Source organism: Dasypus novemcinctus, chromosome 5 (assembly GCF_030445035.2).
Source record: "Dasypus novemcinctus isolate mDasNov1 chromosome 5, mDasNov1.1.hap2, whole genome shotgun sequence".
NCBI lineage: Eukaryota > Metazoa > Chordata > Mammalia > Cingulata > Dasypodidae > Dasypus > Dasypus novemcinctus.
In genome coordinates, this window is record NC_080677.1 from 77,102,141 (window position 1) to 77,125,031 (window position 22,891).

The 22,891-nt window shown below is 39.8% G+C and overlaps 1 protein-coding gene across 10 annotated transcripts in view; it reads left to right on the top strand.

Annotated features, from left to right (window-relative positions):
* The window catches only part of GSAP (gamma-secretase activating protein), a 214,096-nt gene that overhangs the window by 114,101 nt on the left and 77,104 nt on the right, over nucleotides 1-22,891 (top strand). For 8 of the 10 annotated variants that reach the window (XR_011648743.1, XM_023583072.3, XM_058297967.2 and 5 more), the window contains 2 exons: nucleotides 15,487-15,563; nucleotides 16,469-16,525. Coding sequence is in view for 6 of the 10 variants with exons in the window: in XM_058297967.2 (XP_058153950.1) it covers nucleotides 15,487-15,563; nucleotides 16,469-16,525 (134 nt within the window). In the remaining 4 variants the exon portion in view is untranslated. Of the gene's footprint in view, nucleotides 1-970; nucleotides 1,167-15,486; nucleotides 15,564-16,468; nucleotides 16,526-22,891 lie in introns of those variants that run through there. The other 2 variants (XR_011648742.1, XM_004473392.5) reach the window with 1 other exon arrangement.

The window sequence follows — 22,891 nt, forward strand, 5'->3', positions numbered from 1 at the left end:
CGATGGTGCCAAAGGCACAGATAAGTTTAGGAACACTGCCTGTGGGAATGACGAAAACTAGAGTGTGAGATTCTTAAGAAAACTTTAGACTGATATATAGGGGCCCGGAGGGTGATGAGAAGGCACCCAAGATGACAGGTGCCCAGGTGCCCCTGGGAGAAAGACTTTTTTTTAAAGATTAATTTCTGCAAAGCCAGCATAGGGAATGCATGAATAGGCAGAGGACTTTGTTTTAAGCTGATTAACCATTTCCAGTTTCTCCAGTATTCCTCTTAAAATAGAATCATCATCTTCATATGCTCCCCGCTACTTCCTACCTAAATACTACTAATAAAGCATCACACTACTAACTACACACGAGGGGAGGGGAGGGGAGGGGAGGAGAGGAAAAGAGAAAAAGGGAAAGAAAAGAAAAGAGAACAGACTTTGAGACTCCACTCGCTTCTGACCCTGCGATGAACGTGATCCTCCCCAAGGGCTAGAAATACCTCTCGCTAGTCACGAGATTTCCAAATCTTAGTGCACAATGTAATCAGACGGGGATTTTAAAGAATGATGCCTGGAGCGCACATTCTGATTTAATTAGTATGGGCTTCTGGACGATTCTAAAGTGCAGCAAGTTTGGAAACCTTTGGTCTAGCCACATCTCCGGGGCCCTCAAACCAACCAACCCCCGCCCCCCACCCCAGACTCTCCTCTCCCGGCACCCTCGCACCCCCGCACGGAGGGTGCCCTTTAAGGGCTCCCGGGACCCCCGCGGTCTAAGTCCCCGCGCTTCTGCCCAGCCCGGCTGTGCCCAGCTCGCGGCTCTGGTGCCCGGCGCGGGCCTGGGCAGGGGCCGGTCGCGAAAGCCGGGAAGAGGCGGTGCTCGGGGCTCTCAGGCGGGCACGCCGCAGAACCGAAAGCAGCGGCCCGCCGCCGCTCCGGAAAGGCGGGGGAGGCGAGGAGGGGGCGGGCTCAGGGCCGCGCGGGGCGAGCGGGCGCGCGGCGCGCCGGGAATGCCCGAGGCACCCGGCCCCTGGGTGCCCCTCAGCCGCCGGGTCTCCCGCGCCCGGCGATGGCCCTGTGCTTCACAGCCGCCTTCGACCTCCGGAAGGACGTGCTCCCGTGGCTGAGGGCGCGGAGGGCGGCGCCGGCGGCCGCGGGGGCCCCGGGCGGCGGCGCAGGTGCGAGAGCGCGCGTTCGCGGGCGGCTGCCTGGGCGGGGGGCAGAGTTACGGACTCATTCATAGCCCGGGGCGGGGGGGGGGGAGCTGGTTGGTGGGCACGGGCGCACGGGCAGCCCGGGGTTCTTGCCAGCCTGTGAAGGTCGGTGCCGAGAGGGGGACGACCTTTCCTCCTTGGAGGGTGGCTTTGTCACCGTCACCCCAGGCCATTGGGTGAAGGTCGGAGGTCGTGCCGGGCAAGGTCGCACGCGGCTTGGCTGCTCTGCCTCCTCTAGCGAGTCTTCCAGCTTCTAACCTGCTTGTCGCCCACAGTAATTCACCCTTGGCGGAAAGGCCGGGGGCCACAATGGTACTCGCAGCGTCACTTCATCTTGAGGGAGCAGCTGCTCGGACTCCCCTTGCGCGGCCCAAGGTGCAGGGAGCGGGGAGGGTCGCTCTCCAAGCTCCGTTCGCACCTCGCCTGCCTAGGAAGGTTCGTCAGCCCGTTAGGGGGCTCTTCCAGGGACAGGGGACTCCTGGAAGTTTGCGCGTTCTGAGAAAGAAAATATGACTCGTAGTCACTGAAAACCACCATATAAATATCAAACAGTTGCACGGTTTGTCTCCACATTGGTGAGAGGTGTTTCTGCGTCTGTGTGAACAGTGGCTGGTTAAGGGACAAGCAGCTTCTCAAGTGCAGCGCAGGAAGGTAGGGCTCGCTTTCAGGCTAGGCCGTCAGGGGTGACCTGAGAATGGGCTGTGTTCTGAAGAAACACCAAACCGCACCCCCACCACCGAGCCACCGCCTGTGCCTGCCAGCACGTGAGGTAGTGAGGAAAAGTGATGCTCATATTTCCTGCCCAACTTTTTCAGGGAGAACTCTAATACTTTCCCCGCAATTAAGGACTTAGTTTTCACCTGTCAGAAAAATCCTCACTTTGATTTTGATGAGGGAATGAAAAGTGACTTTCTGGGAAGCGGACTTGGCGCAGTGGTTAGGGCATCCGTCTACCACATGGGAGGTCCACGGTTCAAACCCTAGGCCTCCTTGACCCATGTGGAGCTGGCCCATGCGCAGTGCTGATGCATAAGGAATGCCATGCCACGCAGGAGTGTCCCCCGCATAGGGGAGCCCCACTCTCAAGGAGTGCACCCCGTAAGGAGAGCCGTCCAGCGCCAAAGAAAGTGCAGCCTGCCCAGGAATGGCGCCGCACACACGGAGAGCTGACACAACAAGATGACGCAACAAAAAGAAACACAGATTACCATGCTGCTGACAACAACAGAAGCGGACAAAGAAGAAGATGCAGCAAATAGACACAGAGAACAGACAAGGGGGGGTGGGGCGAGAAAGAAAGAAAGAAATCTTTGGAAAAAAAGGAAAAGTGACTTTCTGAGCCTTTCTAGTTTTAATCTACTTTTCAAAAGGGAAGTCGGAAATTTAACTGTAAGTGATAGTGCATCCATCTTCAGGTCTTCAAACCAATAAAACCTCTAATCCTACCTTACAGGTATTGGAACTGTCCATTTCAAAGGGGAAGTTGATAATTTTCCAGTTTTTTTTCTTCTTGTTTTTAAGAAGAGAAGTTTGCTGTAACTGGTAGTGCATCCATCTTTAGGGTTTCAAATCAATGATGCCTCTAATCCCATTTTACAGGCATTGCTTACCCTTCTTTTTTTCTGTGGTTTTCCTTAAACATCATAGACCGCTGTAGGGCATTTGTTTTTGAGGATGAGGGTTATTAAATGACCATATCTACAACTCCTTCCCTTGAACTCTGGTGAAAGTTTTCTATTGCCACTGTATGTCTTCACACTGTCCTGTGGCTTATAAAATTATTTGTAGCTTTCATTGTCTTGGTATGTTGGTTGTGAGTTGCAAATAAAGAGTCATGTATGTTTGGGTCGCTCAAGGCTTGAGTTTGCTGTTGATGGTGTTTTTAGTAAAGCTTCACTCTTTAGGGGAAAGTTTAAACAATCTTCCAAAACTGAAGTTTTTGAAAATTTAATTACTTGAATACGATAGGTATCTCCATGTCTTATTTCTACCACAAAATAGTTCTTTCTCTGAACTCTCACCTTGTGCAACTAAATGGCAGGTGATTGCTAATGAGAAGTTAGATGAAGTGTGAAATGCCACAGTCATATGTTTCAGTTATGTGTGTTGTGATCGAAAAGCTGTGTGTGACCCAATAAGATTTTGGCTTCCTTGTACCTTTCACTTATCTGTGAAAATTTATAAACTTGTTATTGAAATTCCACTAAACAAAAGATAGCTTTGGGTGCTCAGAAGGTTAACTTATTAGAAACACCAGCTTTTCTGATATTGGTAGTGTTTTGTTCTTTTAGAGCACTGTGGCAAGATAGTAGTCCTGCTATACTAAGGGAAATTGTTACCTCTGGTAGTCAGCAGTGGGTGGTAGCTCAAAAAAAAAAAAAAAAAAAAACACAAGCTAAGCTTCTCAATTCCTCTTATGCTAAAATTTGTGGCACTAGCAGGGGGATCTGAGATTCTGTTTTATTTCTAGCACAGCTGTTACTCTACACATTTGTGCAAATTATTTTCCTTTCAAAGTCCCAGACTTTCAAATGTAAATTATGACTAATTATACCATTGTAATTTCTTCTCACTGCATGGCTGCTTTCTAAATTTGAAGACTTAATATTTTTACATCATAACATCATACAAAAATGTAATTGAAGATTTTTTAGTGGCGCTAAATAATGTTCATGAAGTATAATATATTCTTGGCAAAATAATCAGGGAGATGTGCTAAGGCAGCCGTAGAAATCTGGGTGCCTCTGGGCTAGCATTTTAGTCAACAGGAAGTAGAGGAATAAGATGAGATACTGCATCTACTCCTGGTCCTGGATTGATCTTTCAGAAAAATGGTCTCTTCTGAAATAAATAGGGATAATAATATTTGTTCTTTAAAAAATTAAAACAACTATACATATATAAAAGAATATTTGAACATATGTAGGTAATAAAGAATAACAATAAAAACAAAGCAAAACTATGGACCTTACCACCCAACTAAATATAGAACAATATCAAGATTTTTGAAGACTCCTGTATGTTCCTGTCTGTTCCTATTCCTCTCTCCATCCCTCCCCCACCCCAAGGTAACAGCCATTTAAACTTCTATATTTTAACATTTTGTTAATTTTATTTGTAGTTTTAATCCATATGTGTATCTCCCTAAGCAAAAGCCTCAGTTTTGCTTATTTGTTAACTTTAAATGAATGAAAACATACTATATGTATTCTTTTTTGCTTTTTATTTATTTTTTGCTCAATATTGTGAGATTTATCCATGTTGATTGCTGTAGATATAGGTCATTCATATTCTCTGCTTATAGTATTACATTGTGTGAATTTGCAACATTATGGTGAACATGAAGATGCACCACCAGGCTTCTCCCTTCAAGAAAAGAGTTGTTCCAGCTTCTGGGAGTGCAGTCAGCAGAGTCTTCAGCTCTCAGCCCCTTCAGCAGATACCTCACCCAACATCATCCCCTTCTCCCTGTGGGTCACATCCAATGAAGGACTGTAGTGGGGATATCAGGGCCCAGCCATTTTGGCACAACAAGGGACAACAAGCCATTTCAACTCTAGAATCTCTCTTAAGGGGGTTCTGCAGGTCAGCTAAGGTGTTTGGGTCTGCATTGCAGCTTGACTTCTCCCTCTGCCCAGGCCTGCTTCCTTGGCCTTCCTCCTGCAGGTACTAGTCTCACTTTATTAAGCATTCCTAGTAAATATTCTACACACTAAGCTGTGTTTCAGAGTGCTTCCCGGGGAATCCAGTTGACTTATCCTTTTTCCCATCGGTGATATTTGGGTGCTTTCCAGGGTTTGCTATCACAGTCACTACTTCTATTAATGTTCTGGTGCATGTTCATTATGCACATGTGTGTATGTGTCTCTAGACTATATGTCTAAGAGTGGAGTTGCCAAATTGTAGTGCATATATCTTCACCTTTCCTGAGTAGTACCAAATTGTTTTCCAAAGTAGTTTTACTCAGTTACACCCCCACCTGTGGTATAAGTGTTTCTGATACTCTATAAAATCTTACAAACTCTTGATATTTTTAAATTTTCTTTTGTCAAACTGATGGATATAAAATGTGGTCTGAGGTTGAGCATCTCTTTATCTGTTGATTGCCCACTTGTTTCCCCTTTGACAGACATATCTGTTCATCCTTTTGCCTATTTTTCTATTTTATGTGCCTCTTTTTTTTCGGTACTGATTTTCAGGGGTTCTTTTTACATATTCTGGATTCTAGTCCTTTGCACATCATATGAGTTGCAAATATTTTCTTCCAACCTATTACTTGTCTTTTCAGTTTGTGATAGTGCCTTTGATAAAATAGAGTTCCCAATTTTAATGTGATTTAATTTAGGAGGGTTTTTCTTTATAGTTTGTGCTTTTTTTGATCTTTCAAAGAAATCTCCCCTGTTCAGAAGTCATGAAGATGTTTTTATGCTAACTTCTGAAAGACTTTAGCTCTGCTTTTCATGTTTTGTTTTTTAATCCACCCGGAATTTATTTTTGCATGTGATATGATGTGGGAATCCAATTTTATTGTTATTCCATCTTGACAGGTTTCCCATTATCACTAACATATAGTCCTTCCTGTTCTCACTTGTAACACATATCAGGTTTCCATATATGTTTGGTCTTCTTTTGAGTTCTTCAGTTTGTCCAGTTGGTTAATTTGAGATGACATCTGAATAACTACATTTTATGATAAGTCTTGATAACTGATAGAGTAAGTCCCCTAACCTTAGTCTTTTTCAGGATCATCTTAGCTATTCTATACCATTTGCTCTTTCATATATGTATTTTAGAATCAGATTGTCAGATCTCTGCCGGGATTTTTATTTGAATTGCTTTAATCTTGTGAGCAGTTTGGGAGAAAGGGCATTTGTACAATATCGAATCTTCTCAACCAAGAACAAAGTGTAGCTTGCTATTATTTAGATCCTCTTTCATGTCTATTCATAGAGTTTTAGAATTTTCTCCATGAAGGTTCTGTATACATTTTGCTAGGTCTATTCCTAGGTTATTTCTTTTCTTTTCTTTTTTAGGTTATTTCTTTTTATTGCTTCTTAACCAGTCACCTCATTCTTGCTTTTTTATTCAGAATATGAAATATATATCACATGATGATATTTACTTCAGACATTTAAGAATTGGAATATTGATCATATTGAGTCTAAGGACTTGTATGTGAATTATTTACAGAATAGGAATGCCATAGGGATAATCATCATATTTCCAAATCTCTTGATCTGTATATTTGAAACTAATTCATTTTTTGGTATACGATTGCATGATTTTCCTCCTAGTTATTGGAAGACAAGAAATACACATTTGGTAAATATCTTCCTGTAAAGTGTACTCATTTGTGCTTGGCAAATAGATTGGAATAGACAAATTATGACAAACCAGCTTCTATTTTATATGATCTATGACTTGCCAACACCTTCTAGTAGATTTACTTATGCAAGTATCTTATCAAAATGCTATATATGTTTTTCTTCATGAGTGCCAAGTACACGGGACTGTAAAATTAAACTGTATTTCCTCATTTGAAATTGCTAAACTTCTTTCTCTGGACTTTCCAGTAATGATCTGTTGGGAGAAGAGTCAGAATGAATAAGCAAAGAAGTTACTGAATACTTCTTCCAAAAGGGTGTGTCTAAAATATGAGCAACTAAGCTGGGGAGGAACGGCTAATGGGTTAGTGCGTGGTGAGACATGGGTCTCTGAATTTCCAAAATTGCAAAATCTGTCTAACTTAAATGTCCTCAAAATGTACATAACTGTAGCTTACTAAAAGTCTGTAGTTACTGCTACTTAATGTATCCATGAAGGCATTATTTTTATTTTTTACCTCTGTCTACCATGGTGGCATTATAAGCTGGATCTAGTATGCTACCTAATGAAAATTGTTTAATGTATAACATAAATATGCAGTGGAATGCTTCTCAACCTTGGCAGCATGTTAGACTCACTTGGGAAATTTATACACATACATGTGATTATGTTACACACCAGTGACTGGCCCCCACACCAGCCCAATAAAATCAGAATATCTTGGGTAGGGCTTTGGCATCAGTGTTCTTTTAGAAGGTCCCCTGATGATTCTAACATACAGCCAGAATGAGAACCACTGGTTAAAGGAATAAATATATCTCATTCCTTGTAATCTGCATTTGTCAGATTACTTTTTACTGTTAATCTTTTAGTGATTCGAAAGAGATGTGTTTTTGCAAGGAAGTTGGATTTTCTTAACAATATTTACAGTGAAGTAGTTTCTTATGGGCTGAAACCTTTTGAGTGTATTTTTGAGGTCTCTCCCAGCATTCTTATAATCAGAAAGGAAAAAATACTTCTGTAAATATTAACACATTGCAGTCCAGAAATTGTCAGCATCATATGGAGGATTAAAAGGAACTCACTGACATTTTCCTTACATGTCTACAAAATCTACCTTAAGAGGATTTTGGGGCAGTTATTCATTTTCCCATTGTAAACTTGATACAGGAAGCTTATTCTATTCTTTTTACCTTTTTCTAAGTTTGAGATCAGTCCATGTCACTTTTTCACTGTATGGTGTTGGGCAAGTGTTTTAACCTCACTGAAACTCAATTGTTTTATCAGTACAATGGGCCTATAATACCTTACATATAGTGTGAATCAGAATGAAATGAGAACTCTTGAATTGTGAAGTGCTATTTAACAGTAAGCTAATTGTGTGAGTCATATTATTCTCCTTAGAGACCAACTGATTATCCTTATTGATTTCTAAAATTTTAATCAGTGGGAAGCATTTGACAGCTCAGAACTTGAAAAAATGTATTTACTTATATATAAAAAGCACTCTCCACCCCTTCCCCCAACCCCCACCCCTAGAAGGTCCAGACAGTTTCTTCCTGTGCGGGATGGGAAAGAGAGATCTCAGGATGATGTGTAAGTTCTCATGAAACCTGATCTTTCTGTCTCAGCCCTAGTTCCAATGCAGGTCACCAATTATCCTTATTTTTTATCCTTTATTCCTTTCTTTTTAATCAAGAATGTAAACTGAAATTTGTTCTGAGTTATAGAATATTTTGCAGAATTTTTCGTAACTGATGTTTTACCATCTAAAAATATACTATTCATGGATGAGAAAAATGAGTCAGAAGTTTAAGTAATTTAATTTTGGATAACTTTTGAGGAAATTGAGGAAGTATACATTTCTCTCCAATTGATGAAATAATTATCTGTGCTCTATTGATCAGTGTTTTAATCCTTTAACTGTAGAATTGGGAAAAATATCCTAAAATTTTAGAAGCAAGATGAATGTCGGATAACTTAAAAGTTAAATGTTTGTGTAAAGAGTCTTTACAGCCTTCATTAGAATATGACCTGCATATAGAAAAGTGCACAGCTCAGTTAATCTTCATAAAGTGAACACATCCATGTAACTAGCACCCAGAGCTGGAAACAGAACATTAACAGAATGCCAGGTGTCCCATTCATGCTCCCTTCCAGGACACATCTAATATTATAGATTTCTTTTGCCTGTTTTTAAACTTTGTACATAAACTGGATTATATAGTTTGTACTTTTTTTTTTTTATGAGGAGGGAGAGTATCTGGGTTTCTTTTGCTCAGCTATTTATGTTGTGTGTTGATAGAACATGTTCATTCATTCTCAGTGCTTTATAATGTTTCATTGTTTGTATATATCACAATTTACCCATTCTTCTTGAGGACATTTTGAGTTTTGGTTTTGGCTGTTAAGAACAAAGTGTTATAGACATTATTGTATGTGTCTTTTGCTGAACATATGTGTGTGTGTGTATATATATATGTGGGGATAGATTTAGAAATATAATTGCTGAGTCATATATGTTCAGCTTTAAGAGATATTACCAGTTTTCCAATGTACAGTCCCATTAACAGTGTGGGAGAGTTCTAATTGCTTCACATTTCTTGGCACCACATTATATTAAAATATAATAAGTCATAGATGCATGTTAAAATCTTTAATTTAAAAGAATAATAAAAGCATGTGTAATTTACACATTAATAGAGAAGAAAATGAAATAATAAAAACCTTGATTGGGAAGCAGATGCGGATCAACTGATAGAGCATCCACAAACCATATAGGAGGTCCAGGGTTTGAACCCAGGGCCTCCTGGCCCATGTGGTGAGCTGGCCCGCATGCAGTGCTGCCATGTGCAAGGAGTGCCATGCCATGCAGGGTCATCCCCCACATAGGGGAGCCCCATATACAAGGAGTTCGCCCTGCAAGAAGAGCCACCCCACATGAAAAAAAAGCACAACCCACCTAGGAGTGGTGCTGCACACATGGAGAGCTGATGCAACAAGATGATGCAACAAAAAGAGGCACAGATTCCAGGTGCTGCTGAGAATGCAAACGGATACAGAAGAACACACAGTGAATGGACACAAGAGAGTAGACACCAGTTGGGGAGTGGGGGGAGAGAAAAACCAACCTTGATTAATCCAGAGGAAAGAAATGAAAGAATAAAACCAGTGAATTACATAGAAAAAAATAGCATTATAATGGATTTAAACCCAAAATATCAGTACTACATTAAATTTATTGCAGTTGAAATTACAATGTTGGAAAAGCTCTTTTGGCATTATGACAAGGAAGCATTACTGGTTTAGGGTGATTGAAGGGGGCATTTGGGACAGAGTGCATCTGGGGCAGGCATCTAAGGAATGTGTGCTTGATCATTTGTCATACTGTGATGTATCAGTGGGTGTAGACCCACATAATAAGCAGGAAGGAGTTGGACTGCTATCCTGGGGAGGCCTGCTATGTTCTCAAACAGAGGAACAGGAGTCTCTTGAAAGCATGGCCGAGCCTAATAGGGGAGGACAGACTAGTGTGTCAAGCCCTCAGCATTGCTGCAAGTCATTATGAATCTTATCCTTCAAGGAGTGAAGACTGGTAGTTGCAGTGGGCCCCAAGGGGAGGGGGAGGGAAGAAAAGAATAGATGGAACAGGGAGTATTTTGGGGGTGATGGAAGTGTTCTGTATGATTTTGCAATGATGGATACAGGCCATGTTAAATTTCATCAAAAAATTTATAAAAGTATATGCTCCAAAATATAAACCATAATGTAAACCATTGAACATGATTAGTAGCTATGCTTCAATGTTTGTACATCAGTTGTAACAAATGTATCATCCACCTATAGAAAGGTTGTTAATATGGGAAGGGGGAAAAGCAGGAGGATGTTGGGTAAATGGGAGTCCCTTGTATTTTGTATGTGACTTTACTGAGGCCTAAAACTTCTTTGAAGATAAAGTGAAAAAAGTAAGACAGTGGGGAAATAAATGGAAGAAAATGTTACTGTACATACAGGACAGTAGATCTTAAAGTGATGAAAGGCAAAATGTCAAAAAATTTTTTTTCTAATATTTTTCATTCTTTTTTAATTTCTCAATTTTTAAATTTTATTTTCAGTTTTTAAAAAATTTCTGTATTTTATTTCTTATATTTAAAGCTATCATTATTTCATTTTCTTGTTAATTATTTTTGACCATTTTATTGACTTCATTTTTGAAGAAATTTTGGATCACAGAAGGGTTACAACTGTAGCAGGGGAGGATCATTGGTGTGGGATGTCAGTGATGGGGCACACATGGGAGGAAGTTCACCTGGGCATATATATAAGGCATATAAATGTGTTCAAATGTTCATTGGGGCATTGCCTCAGTGGCTGGAGATTCACACAATAACTGAAAGAATATCAAATTCCCATCCTGGGGAGCCCTGCCCCATTTTCTAATGGAATGGCAACAATCCCCCAAGTACTGGGACAATGCCTAGTGAAGGAGGATGGTCCATTGATGGGCCCTTGGTACTGATAACTATGTTTATGAGCCTTTGCTCTTGAAGTTGAAATTTAGCCTAGGGTTACAGGGTGCCTAAGAGTTAACTACTGGGGGCCTCCTTGTTGTGCAAATGTGACCTCTCTCTAAGCCAAACTCAGCATATCAACGCAATAACTTCCCTCCAGTGTGGGACATTATTCCCAAGGATGAGCCTCCCTGGCACTGAGGGATTGCTACCAAGTACCAACAAGCAGTGCAGCTGGAAAAAAAAAGACCTTGACCAAAAGGGTGAAAAGGTAAAGACAAATGAGTTTACATGGCTAAGAGACTTCAAAGTGGGTCAGGAGGTCATTTCAGAGGGAATGCTTAGGCACATCTCAGCAGGATCTCAATGATAGCCAAAGCAGATACAACCCCAAATAGCAGGGCTCCTGAAGGCTCTGGAAACATCCAGATACTATAGGCAGGGCAGACAGCTCAGGAGTTTTGGTCCCTTGTCAGTGGGCCCTACCTGGAATTTATGCTGTCCAGTGTGACAGAGTTGGACTCAGTTGTGGTTTCCCTACACATGGCTCTTCTGTACTTCTATTTGAACTTATAATTGGTTCTAAAGTTGGTAGGTGTATGTCCAAGAGACTTAAATCTTTGGGCTGTCCATGTGCCAGCTGGGCCCTGAATCTCAATGGAGTTGCAACACCTACTCTCCAGTTCTTTTGACTCACCAGGACAGCTAATAAGTAGGGGATGATGGATAACTAACATACCAAGGAAATGAGAACGCCTACAACTGCAAGCAAGAGAGTCCCATCCATCGGTCATATGGGACCAAATCTCCCCCTCAACTAAAGGTTGAGTGGGCATCACCATTCCAGATCCTCGGGATATGGAAATGAACTGTGGACTAAAGTAGACTTACTAGTATTCTACTAAATACTTATTGTGATTCTAGCAATGAAAGAAATATCATTGATGTGGAGGCAGTAGCCACTGGAGGTTGTGAGTGTAGAGAAAGGGAAAAATAGATGTAATACAGGGGCATTTTCAGAACTTGGGAATCATCCTGAGTGACATTACAATTACAGATACAGGCCATTATATATCTTGCCATAAGCTACAGAATTGAGTGGGAGAGAGTGTAAACCGCAATGTAAACTATAATCCATGCTTAGTGGCAATGCTCCAGGATGTGTTCAAGAATAGCAATGAATGTACCACACTGATGAAAGATGTTGCTAATGTGGGAAAATGTGGGAGGTGTGGGGAGGAGGGCATATGGGAATCCCCTATATATTCTCTGTCACATTTATGTAATCTAATTATCTTAAAATACAAAAAAAAGTGAAAAGAAAAACATGTTCTAAATATGGCAATAAAAATTTTAATATTGTCAGATTGGGGGAGGGAGGATCCCAACAAGATACTGCTTATGAGACACATCTTAAATATAAGGACCCAGGATGATTAATAATAAGAGGATGATGGTGTAAGATAAGGACTATGATTAGTAGTAAGATTTTGACAGTGTTCTTTCATAGTTTGTAACAAACGTCTCATGACAATGCAAGGTGTTGGTGGAGGGTTGATGTGTGGGACCCCTGTGTGATGTTATGCATGTTTGCTTTGTGGGTTCACAACTTTCACTATACACTTAATTGTGTGTGTTCATGTGTACACATATAAATGATATAAAGATAATAACAACCGGTTTAGCTAGGGGAAAATTACTTTGTTTAGTTATAATATTTCGACAATGCTCTTTAATCATTAGTTAAAAAAGTTTAAAAACAATGCAAGTTATTGGTGGTAGGGTGAGATGTTATATATGTTTGTTTGATGTTACATATGTTTGTTTTGTAAGTTCACAACTATTATACACTTATTGTTTATGTATGTGTATGTCAGTGATATATTTCAATAAATTACAAAAAAAATGAAAAAAATTATACTTAAAAATAATAAAAGGATGGAAAAAGTATACCATGCAAACACTAATGAAAAGAAAAGAGATGTAGCTATTAGGTTGGTGCAAAAGGAATTGTGGTTTCAGACCATGAATTTTAAATCATTATAACTAGGCTCTAACACATCTTTATTAATAAAAATAGGAACCATTACAATTAACACATTTTTGCCAACAAGAAATAAGTTTGTTTATTCCTGAAGTGTAAAAATTTGTACTTCAGGATCCAACAAACTCTTGGATAGCATTTTCTATATCCTGCTGGTTGTGGAAGCGTTTTCCCTGCAAAAAGTTGTTGAGATGTTTGAAGAAGTGGTAGTCAGTTGGTGAGAGGTCAGGTGAATGTGGTGGTTGAGGCAAAACTTTGTAGCCCAATTCATTCAACTTTTGAAGCATTGGTTGTGTGATGTGCAGTTGGGCATTTAGTGGAGAAGAATTTGACCCTTTCTATTTTTTTTTTTAAGATTTATTTTTTATTTATTTCTCTCCCCTTCCCTGCCCGCCCCCTGCTGTTGTTTGTGCTCTGTGTCCATTCGCTGTGTGTTCTTCTGTGTCCACTTGTATTCTTGTCAGGGGCACCAGGAATCTCTGTCTTGCTGTGTCATCTTGCTGTGTCAGCTCTCCATGTGTGTGGTGCCACTCCTGGGCATGCTGCACCTTTTTTGTGCTGGACAGCTCCTTACTGGCACACTCCTTGCACGTGGGGCTCCCCTACACAGGGGACACCTCTGCGTGGCACAGCACTCCTTGCGTGCATCAGCACTGTGCATGGGCCAACTCATCACATGGGTCAGGAGGCCCTGGGTTTGAACCCTGGACCTCCCATGTGGTAGGCAGACATTCTATCAGTCTATCAGTTGAGCCAAATCTGCTTCCCTGGCCCTTTCTATTGACCAAGGCTGGCTGCAGGTGTTGCAGTTTTTGGTGCACCTCATTGACTTCACTGAGCATATTTCTCAGATGTAATGGTTTTGGTGGAATTCAGAAAGCTGAAATGGATCAGACTAGCAGCAGACCACCAAATAATGACTATGACCTTTTTTTGGTGCAAGTTTGGCTTTGGGAAGTGCTTCAGTGCTTCTTCTTGGCCAACCACTGAGCTGATCATCACTGGTTGTTGTGTAAAATCCACTTTTTGTCACATGTCCCAATCCAATCGAGAAATGGTTCATTGTTGTTGCATAGAATAAGAGAAGACAACACTTCAAAATGATGATTTTTCTGATTTTTGGCCAGCTCATGAGGCACCCAGTTATCGAGCTTTTCCACCTTTCCAATTTGCTTCAAATGCCGAACGACTGTAGAATGGTTGTAGAATTCAACAATTCTTCGCCAACTTCTTGTGTAGTTGTAAGAGAATCAGCATCAATGATTGCTCTTAGTTGGGTGTTGTCAACTTCTGATGACTGGCCACTACACTCCTCATCTTCAAGGCTCTCCTCTCCTTTGCATAACTTCTTGAACCACCCCTGCGCTGTACCTTCCATTGCAGTTCCCAGCCAAATATGTTGTTGATGTATTCCATTGTCTCTGCTACTTTACGACCCATTTTGAACTCGAATAAGAAAATCGCTCACATTTGGTTTTAGTCTAACATCATTTCTATAGCCTAAAATAAATATAAAAATAAACAGCAAGTAATAAGTCATTAGCAAAAAAAACATAGTGAAAAATGCACATTAAAATGATGTGTAACATAACTACATTTATTAAGAATGTTTTCCAAGATCAAATAGCAAGTTTCAGCAATGCAAAAACTGCGATTACTTGTGCACCAACGTAATACATTGATATCAGACAAAGCAGACTTTAAAGCAAAAAGAGTGAAGAGATAAAGAAGGACATTTCATAATGAATAAAGGGGTCAATCCATCAGGAAGATAGAACAATTCTATATTTGCATGCACCTAAAGCATACTTCAAAAAATACAAAGCAAAATTGATGCTTAAATTTTATTGGGGACTAGATATTGCTCAAGTGGTTGAAGGCCGCTTCCCATATGGGAGGTCCGGGGTTAGGTCCCCGTGCCTCCTAATGAACAGCAATCAAAAAACAAGTAAATAAACTAGAAAACCAACTCAGGGGACGACAATGTGGCTCAGTGGTTGAGTACTGGCTTCCTGCATATGAGGTCCTGGATTCAATCCCTAGACCCTGGTACCTCAAAAAAATTTTTTTTTAAATTGAAGTATAACTTACACATAAAAAAGTATATAGATCAAGAGTGAACAGCTCAGTGAGTTATTTCAAAATGAGTATACATCCAAGATACACAACATTACCAGTACCTCAGAAGGCTCCTTTTACTACTCCTTTTCTCTTCCCAAAGATTACTACTGTTCTGATTTCTAATACCATGGATTACCTTTGCCTGCTTTTAAACTCTATATAATGGAATCATCAGTATGTAGTCTTTTGTACTTGGCTTCTTTCACTACCATTGTATTTATCGATACATTTTTAAAGATTTCTTGCTAAGTATTAACTTGCTATTTTTATCTTACCATTTCAGATGTTTTGGAAAATAATTATGAGAGTTTACGTGTATTAAATGTTGAAAGGAATGGAAATATAATTTATACCTATAAGGTATGTCTGTATTCTCTTTTTACCGAAATCTATAATATATTTTATTGGGGAGTAATGAATAAAACTTATTGCCATCTAACTGTTTACATATTATTTTGTCTTTCTTGTGAGATTTAGTAGAGTGATTGAAATTAAGTCTTATGAAATATTTTCTGTTTTTAAAATAGTATAAAATTAAATGTACACAATGTCTAATGCAATGGTCTATTTTTAAAGATAAATAAATGAGCAATTCCATTTTTAGAGGAAAGATGCTGAAAAGAGATGTTCAAAGCAAATTAATATGTTAAATTGTCTTTGAGCAACTTAAATATGATTACTCTAAGGTATCCATTAGACATATTTTTGAGCATTATTATTTAACAATCTATTTTCAAAGTTGCGTTCTAAGGGAAAAAATCTGAACTTTATAATATTAGGAAAATATGAAAGAAGAATTTTGATAGCCAGCTTGCTCTACACAGTTGTATCATTGTACATTTTTTGGTTGAAAAACAACTTACTACTACTTTAAATTGTATCTAAGGATGGTGCATTTGAGAAATTGTATAATTCAAAAAGTTTTACTTGTAAGAATATCATGGACTTGTTCTAGCCACTCCCAATATCCACCATATATGTTTTCTCAAAGGTGTAAATGGCTCTTTTATGATGTTCAGTTCTACTAAACAGGGGCCCAAAACATGGCCCGAATGAGGCATGTCCATTGTACTCTTCAAGCCCGTATTACTCTCTGAAACAAATTCTGTCCCTTTCTGACATAAACAACAAGCTAACTTTAGAGTGCTTATTGCTAAGATAGGTTGTATTATTGCATTTTCTTTTGTTTTGTTTATTTATTACTAGTAATATCCTAACATCCTAGACAATGGCATTTAATAAATATTTGGTTAAATCTTTTTCAGGATGATAAGGGAAATATCTTCTTTGGATTATATGACAGCCAAACCAGACAAAATGAGGTAAAAATCACCATAAATCATAGATTACCCACTGTTATTTTATAACTTTTAGATTTTTCCTTATTTCTGCCCCCTCCTTTTTCTAGATATAAATCCCCCTTTCATTTTCTAAAGGTCCTATTTGTATTTCTTTGCCTTCCTTCTCTGCTCCCTTTTACTATCTCTTGGTACTATCCTCTTTAAAAACAAAAAGGTGAAGGACTCCTGGACCAAAACAGAAATTCATATTTAACTCAGATGTTGATTGAAGTCTCTTAGTCCTTTGAGATTTAAATAAAATTGGCTCTAACCAATTATCCAATACTCTGTAGGAATGCATTCATAGGAAGTTTAGTGTGCTCTCCAAGATTTGTATGGTCCCAAGAGCTTAGGATCTCCTGGTGACTACTGGTTCTGAGTTCTGTTCTGCTCAACCTTTTACTTATCTTTCCTCCCATTGCTTCTCAAAGATCCAAGTACAGAACCCAGACCCTTTTCCTTAATTTTCCCCCAAATCACTCACGTAAGATATTGGTTGATATGAAAATCTTTGCCCAAGTCTTGGGGCAACAGGATAAAGGCAGTAATTCTGTGCCTATGCAAAAACAGTTTAAAATTGAATATTAGATATTCTTGTACTTAAATGTCCTTTATCCATTTTAAATTTCTCACTGGTCACCTCACTCTGCAGGATTCTAATATCCTGCTTGGTTATTTCTCTGTTCTTTCCCATTCTTCCACTTCTTTTACCATCATTCAGTCATTCATTTACTCACTGATCCAACAAATATGTTCCCTTCCCGGTGTCAGGTGCTATAGACACAGTGGTAATCAACACCAACATTGTCTTGACTTTCACAGTACACAGTTTAGGGAAAGAGACATAAAATAAAACCTCAATAGTATATGTCTCTTTCCCTAAGCTGTGTATTGTGAAAGTCAGGACAATGTTAGAGCAATATTGCCTTTGTCTTATATTACAGTGTTTTTTATAGTCCCATTCATCAACATGGTTATTGTTATTAAATAGTAGTAGTAATATTACTATTATTATTTTCTGTATTTTTTTGTTGTTGTTGTTGCTGCATGGGGAGAAATTTATCTAGGTCAAGAATTTGCCCAAACAGCTTCCCTTCCCATTTCATTTAGGCACATTCAGCTTTCCTCCAGTCCCCCACACCCAACCAGATTTAATGCCTAGGGGCAAATAGATTTGCAGTCTTTAGCTTATAGTGTCTATTCTAAGACGGTGGGTTGAGAGGAGACATCACAGACTCTTCCGGTCATTCTGTCAGTCCGGTCATTTTGAGTGCTACTAACTTTGTAGACATTTATCTCTCCTAAGAATAAGTGCTTGAGAGTAAGGAGCATTTTACAAACCAATGTATTTCATTACCCTTGTTCTCACTTTACTGCCTTTTATGTGGTATGAATTCAGTAAATATTTTCTGGTGGCTGGACAGTGGTAGGTTCTCTCTAGAGTGATGGTTTTTCAATTTTCTTCCAGTGACAAAGCTTCTTTGGAGTTCAAAATATGAATATAAGCCCAGAAAATAAGGGTAAATTAATGGGAAATTTAAACCTTTTTGTGAATAGACTGATCTTACTTCCAAGCTATGTCTGTTAAACAAATCCTTCTCCTGTTGGTTTACCACTCTCCCAAAACAAATCCTTATAACCGCCATGATTTTTACTGGCCCTATAATAGTTTTTTGGAAAATTTTTAAAAGATTTATTTTATTTATTTCTCCTCTACCCCCTCGTTTTTTGTGCTTGCTGTCTGCTCTCTGTGTATGTTCATTATGTGCTTTCTGTGTCTGTTCATCTTTTTAGGAGGCGCTGGGAACTGAACCTGGGACCTTCCATTTGGGAGGGAGGCACCCAATCGCTTGAGCCACCTTTGCTCCCTGCTTGTTGTATCATTGTGTTTCCTCATTGTGTCTTCTCATTGCATCATCTCGTTGTGTTGGCTTGCTGCACCAGCCTATCATGTCAGTTCACTGTCTTGCTTGTCTTCTTTAGGAGGCACTGGGAACCGAAACTGGGACCTCGTGTGTGGTAGGTGGGGGCCCAACTGCTTGAGCCACATCTGCTTCCCTAATACCTTTTTTTGAGGCAATGAATTTGTATGCCAAGTCTAGTTAGACTTTAAAAATTCTTTTTAGGTTCTATAGTACTATACTTTTACCTTGGAAAGGTGTCACCAAGAGGAGAATGGTACTTTTTCTTGGTGATAGAGCATCAGAGCAGGATAGTGGTGCCTAAGTCTTATGTCTTCCCCATACTTGTCTCAAAGTTTTGTTTTTTTTTTATTTTTAATTTTGAAATAAGTATAGATTTATAGGAAGTTGCAAATAGTGCAGCAATCCTGTTTGTCCTTCACCCAGTTTCACCCAATATTTACATCTTGTGTAATTGTACTATACCATCAAACCAGAAAATTTACATTAATAGATTGAGTACATATAATTTTATGCCATTCTATCATGTGTGAATTCCTGTGATCCCTGCCACAATCGAGATACAGAACTATTCTACCACCACAAAGATCTATTGGTATTGACATTTTGTCAGTTCAGTATAGAGTCCTTATCTCCCTTTAACTTCCTTCACTTGTAATGTAATTGTCTTAAATACTTCCTCTATATACTTGAAGAGCCACATCACATGATGTTATACTTTTTCCTTCAACCATCAAACATAATTTAGAAAACACAAAAGGAGAAAGAAAGTCTTGTATTTATGTTTGCTCTTTCTGTTATTTGTTCCTTCCTGATATTTGAAGATTCCTCCTTTTATTATTTCAAGGCCATTCTATTAGAATAGGTATACTAGTGACAAATTCTCATAGTTTCCTTCATCTGGCAAGTATAATATCACTAGATATGGAATTTGGAGCTGACAGTTCTTTTCTATCATCACTTGAAAAACATTGTGCAACTTCCTTCTAGCCTTCATAGTTTCTAATTGAGAAATCTGTTGTCATTTGAAAAGTGTTCCTCTATAGCAGGGGTTCTTAACAAGGGATCTATGAGCTTGAATTGAAATTCAAAAAGATATTATTTTTGTGGGGATGTATTTATATATTTATTAAATAATACACAGTATTGTGTGGACTTAGTAAGGGGTCCATGGTTTTCACCTGACTGGCAAAGGGGTCCTTGGAACAAAAATGGTTAAGAACCTCTGCTCTATAGATAAGGTGTCATTTTTCTTTCTTCCTGCTTTCAAGATTTCTTTTTCTTTTCTCTAGTTTTCTGAAATTTGATTATGATGTGTCTTGGTGTAGATTTACCCTTTTTGGGGCTCACTAACTTCTTGAATCTGTAAGTTTATGTTTCTTGCCAAATTTGTGGCATTTTCAGCCATTATTTCTTCCAAAACTTTTTTGAGTTCACCCTCTTTCTCCACCCTCTTTCTCCTTTTCTTCTGTACGCCAGTGATACAACTGTTAGATTTGAGGTCCCTGAGGGTCTTTGTTCATTTGTTTCTCTTTCTGTTGTTCAGATTGGGTGATTTCTATTGTTTTGTCTTCAAATGTATTGATTCCTTCTCTCTTCTTCCTGCTGTTAAGCCCATTCATTGAGTTTTTTTAAAATTGTAGGTTCAAAGAAAAAATATGCATAAAATGCAGCGTTCCCATTTACCACCCTATCATTATATTAACACCTTGTATTAGTTTGGTACATTTGTTACAATTGAAAGAATATTTTTATAATTGTGCTATTAACTATAGTCCTTGGTTTATATTAGAGTTCACTGTTTGTTTTGTACAGAGTTTTATATTTTGGTTATTGTATTTTTGGTTCTAAAATTCCATTTGTTTTTTCCTTTATATTGTCTGTTTCCTTGCTGAGACTTCCATTTTTTTTTCATGTGTGCCAGACATGTTTATAATTATTGAAGAATTTTTATATTGGTTGCTTTAATATCTTTGTCAGATAATTTGGACCTCTGTTTCATCACAGTGTTGGTACCTTTGTTTTTTTAGGAGGTACTGGAGATTGAACCCAGGGCCTTGTACATGTGAAGCAGGCACTCAACCACTTAGCTACATCTGCTCCCCTGTTGGTGCCTTTTGATTGTCTTTTCTCATTTGAGTTGAGATTGTTCTGGTTCTTAGTATAATGCATGATTTTAAATTGCATCCTAGGCATTTTGAATATTATGTTATTAGACATCAGATCTTATTTAAATCTTCTCTTTTAGCATGTCTCCTCTGATGATATGCTGCTAGATAGGAGTGAAAATCCATATTCCCCACTGTTTTCCTTTGACACCCTGGGGGAAAGGGAGCCTTGTTTTTGCTGGGCTGAGGTGGAATTTCAGGATTTCCACCAGGCCTCTGCTGATGCCTCTCTGTCTGGAAGGGGGAAGGATGTTTTGTTACTGTTTCCCATGTGGACTCCACTGATGCTGTGTGAGGGGGGAGGCCTTGCTATTACTGGATGATAATGAAAGTTCCGGCTTTCCATTCAGCCTCCTCTGATACCACCCTTGGAAGGAAGTGGTGGGGCACCTTTTTAGTGCTGGGTCGGGGTAGAAGCCCAGAATCCCCATGTGGCTTCCACTGACAATGTAGCGGTGGTGCAGGCGGGGAGGGGGAGGCTCGTAACCATGGGCTCAGGATGAAAGTTCTCCTTTCCATCTTGGTCTTCTCTGTTACCATTCTGACAGGAGTAAGAAGGGTGCTTTGGTACAGCTTTGTGAGGGTGGAGGTCTAGCTCCTTACTCAGCCTTTGTTGATAGGGGTAGGAGTGGGACTGCTTATTTTTTTGTGTGGCATTTGGTTGGAGTAGGGAAATTATTATCTAAAAGTTTTCTGTCTTGTTGGCTTACCCCTTTCTTGAGTCTTTGGCTAGATAGAGCAGGCTTTTTGGGGGGCTTTTTTTTTGTCTACTTCTGTTGGCATTTCCAGGTTGTGGGCTTCTTCAGCTCCAAGTCTGGAATATATGAGGCAAAAGAAAATCTAGGGAACTTGCCATCATGTTATTCCTCGGGCCTGAGGTCCCAAGCCGGTCTGCCTTCTCCACTTTTCAGAGTCTTCTTAGGTTTGTTTTATATATAATGTCCAGGGATTTTTATCTGTTGTTACTGGGAGGGATAGGGGGAAGTGGTTCTACTCTGCCTCGCTTTTTCTCTCTCAAGTTTTAAAAAATTTTTAAAAATTTTTATTTATTTTATTTCTCTCTGCTTCCCTACCGCCCTCCCCGCCCCAGTTGTCTGTTCTCTGTGTCTATTTACTGCATGTTTTTCTCTGTCCGCTTCTGTTGTTGTCAGTGGAACAGGAATCTGTGTTTCTTTTTGTTGCGTCATCTTGTTGTGTCAGCTCTCCGTCTGTGTGGTGCCATTCCTGGGCAGGCGGCACTTTCTTTCGCACTTGGCGGCTCTCCTTAAGGGGTGCACTCCTTGCGTGTGGGGCTCCCCTACGCGGGGGGCACCCCTGCGTGGCACGGCACTCCTTGAGCGCATCAGCACTGCGCTCTACACAGGTCAAGGAGGCCCGGGGTTTGAACCGCAGACCTCCCATGTGGTAGACGGACACTGTAACCACTGGACCAAGTCCGCTTCCCTCTCTCTCAAGTTTTGACTGAATGATCCTTCTTGACAATAGTCAATAGGAAGCAAAGTATTATTTTTTCATAAATATGAATTTCCTGATTTCTTTCTTCCCTCATGCTCTCTTTTCCCTTCCTTCCACTCCCCTTCATGCAGTGAAGTTAATACATGCAATAGTGAATATGACCTAAGCTGGCTAAATACAAGTGAATAGTGGACTCTGCTGGGAATTTGGTAGATGGACTTTCCCTTTTCTACTGGGTTCGGTGAATGTGAATGTGAGGTCTGGAACTTCCACTTCCTTTGGGGAGTAAAACTTGGAGCACGTGGGTAGTACTGTGTGGAGACTGAGACTGAATTGAAACCAGAAGTCCTAGAAATGTTTTTTTCTGGGTCTAGATCAAGTCAATTCTGAAGCCATATACCCTACACTATTCAATTCCAGGAGCTAATTGCCTTTTTTTTTTTTTTTTAAGATTTATTATTTTTAAAAATTTATTTCTCTCCCCTTCCCCACCTCTTCCCCCCCAGTTGTCTGCTCTCTGTCTCCATTCACTGTGTGTTCTTCTGTCTGCTTCTATTCTTGTCAGCGGCACCTGGAACATGTGTCTCGTTTTTATTGCTTCATCTTGCTACATCAGCTCTCTGTGTATGTGGCACCACTCCTGGGCAGGCTGCACTTTTCTCGCACTGGGTGGCTCTCCTTACGGGGTGCACTCCTTGCACGTGGGGCTCCCCTACACAGGGAACATGCCTGCGTGGCACGGCACTCCTTGCGTGCATCAGCACTGTGCGTGGGCCAGCTCCACATGGGTCAGGAGGCCCTGG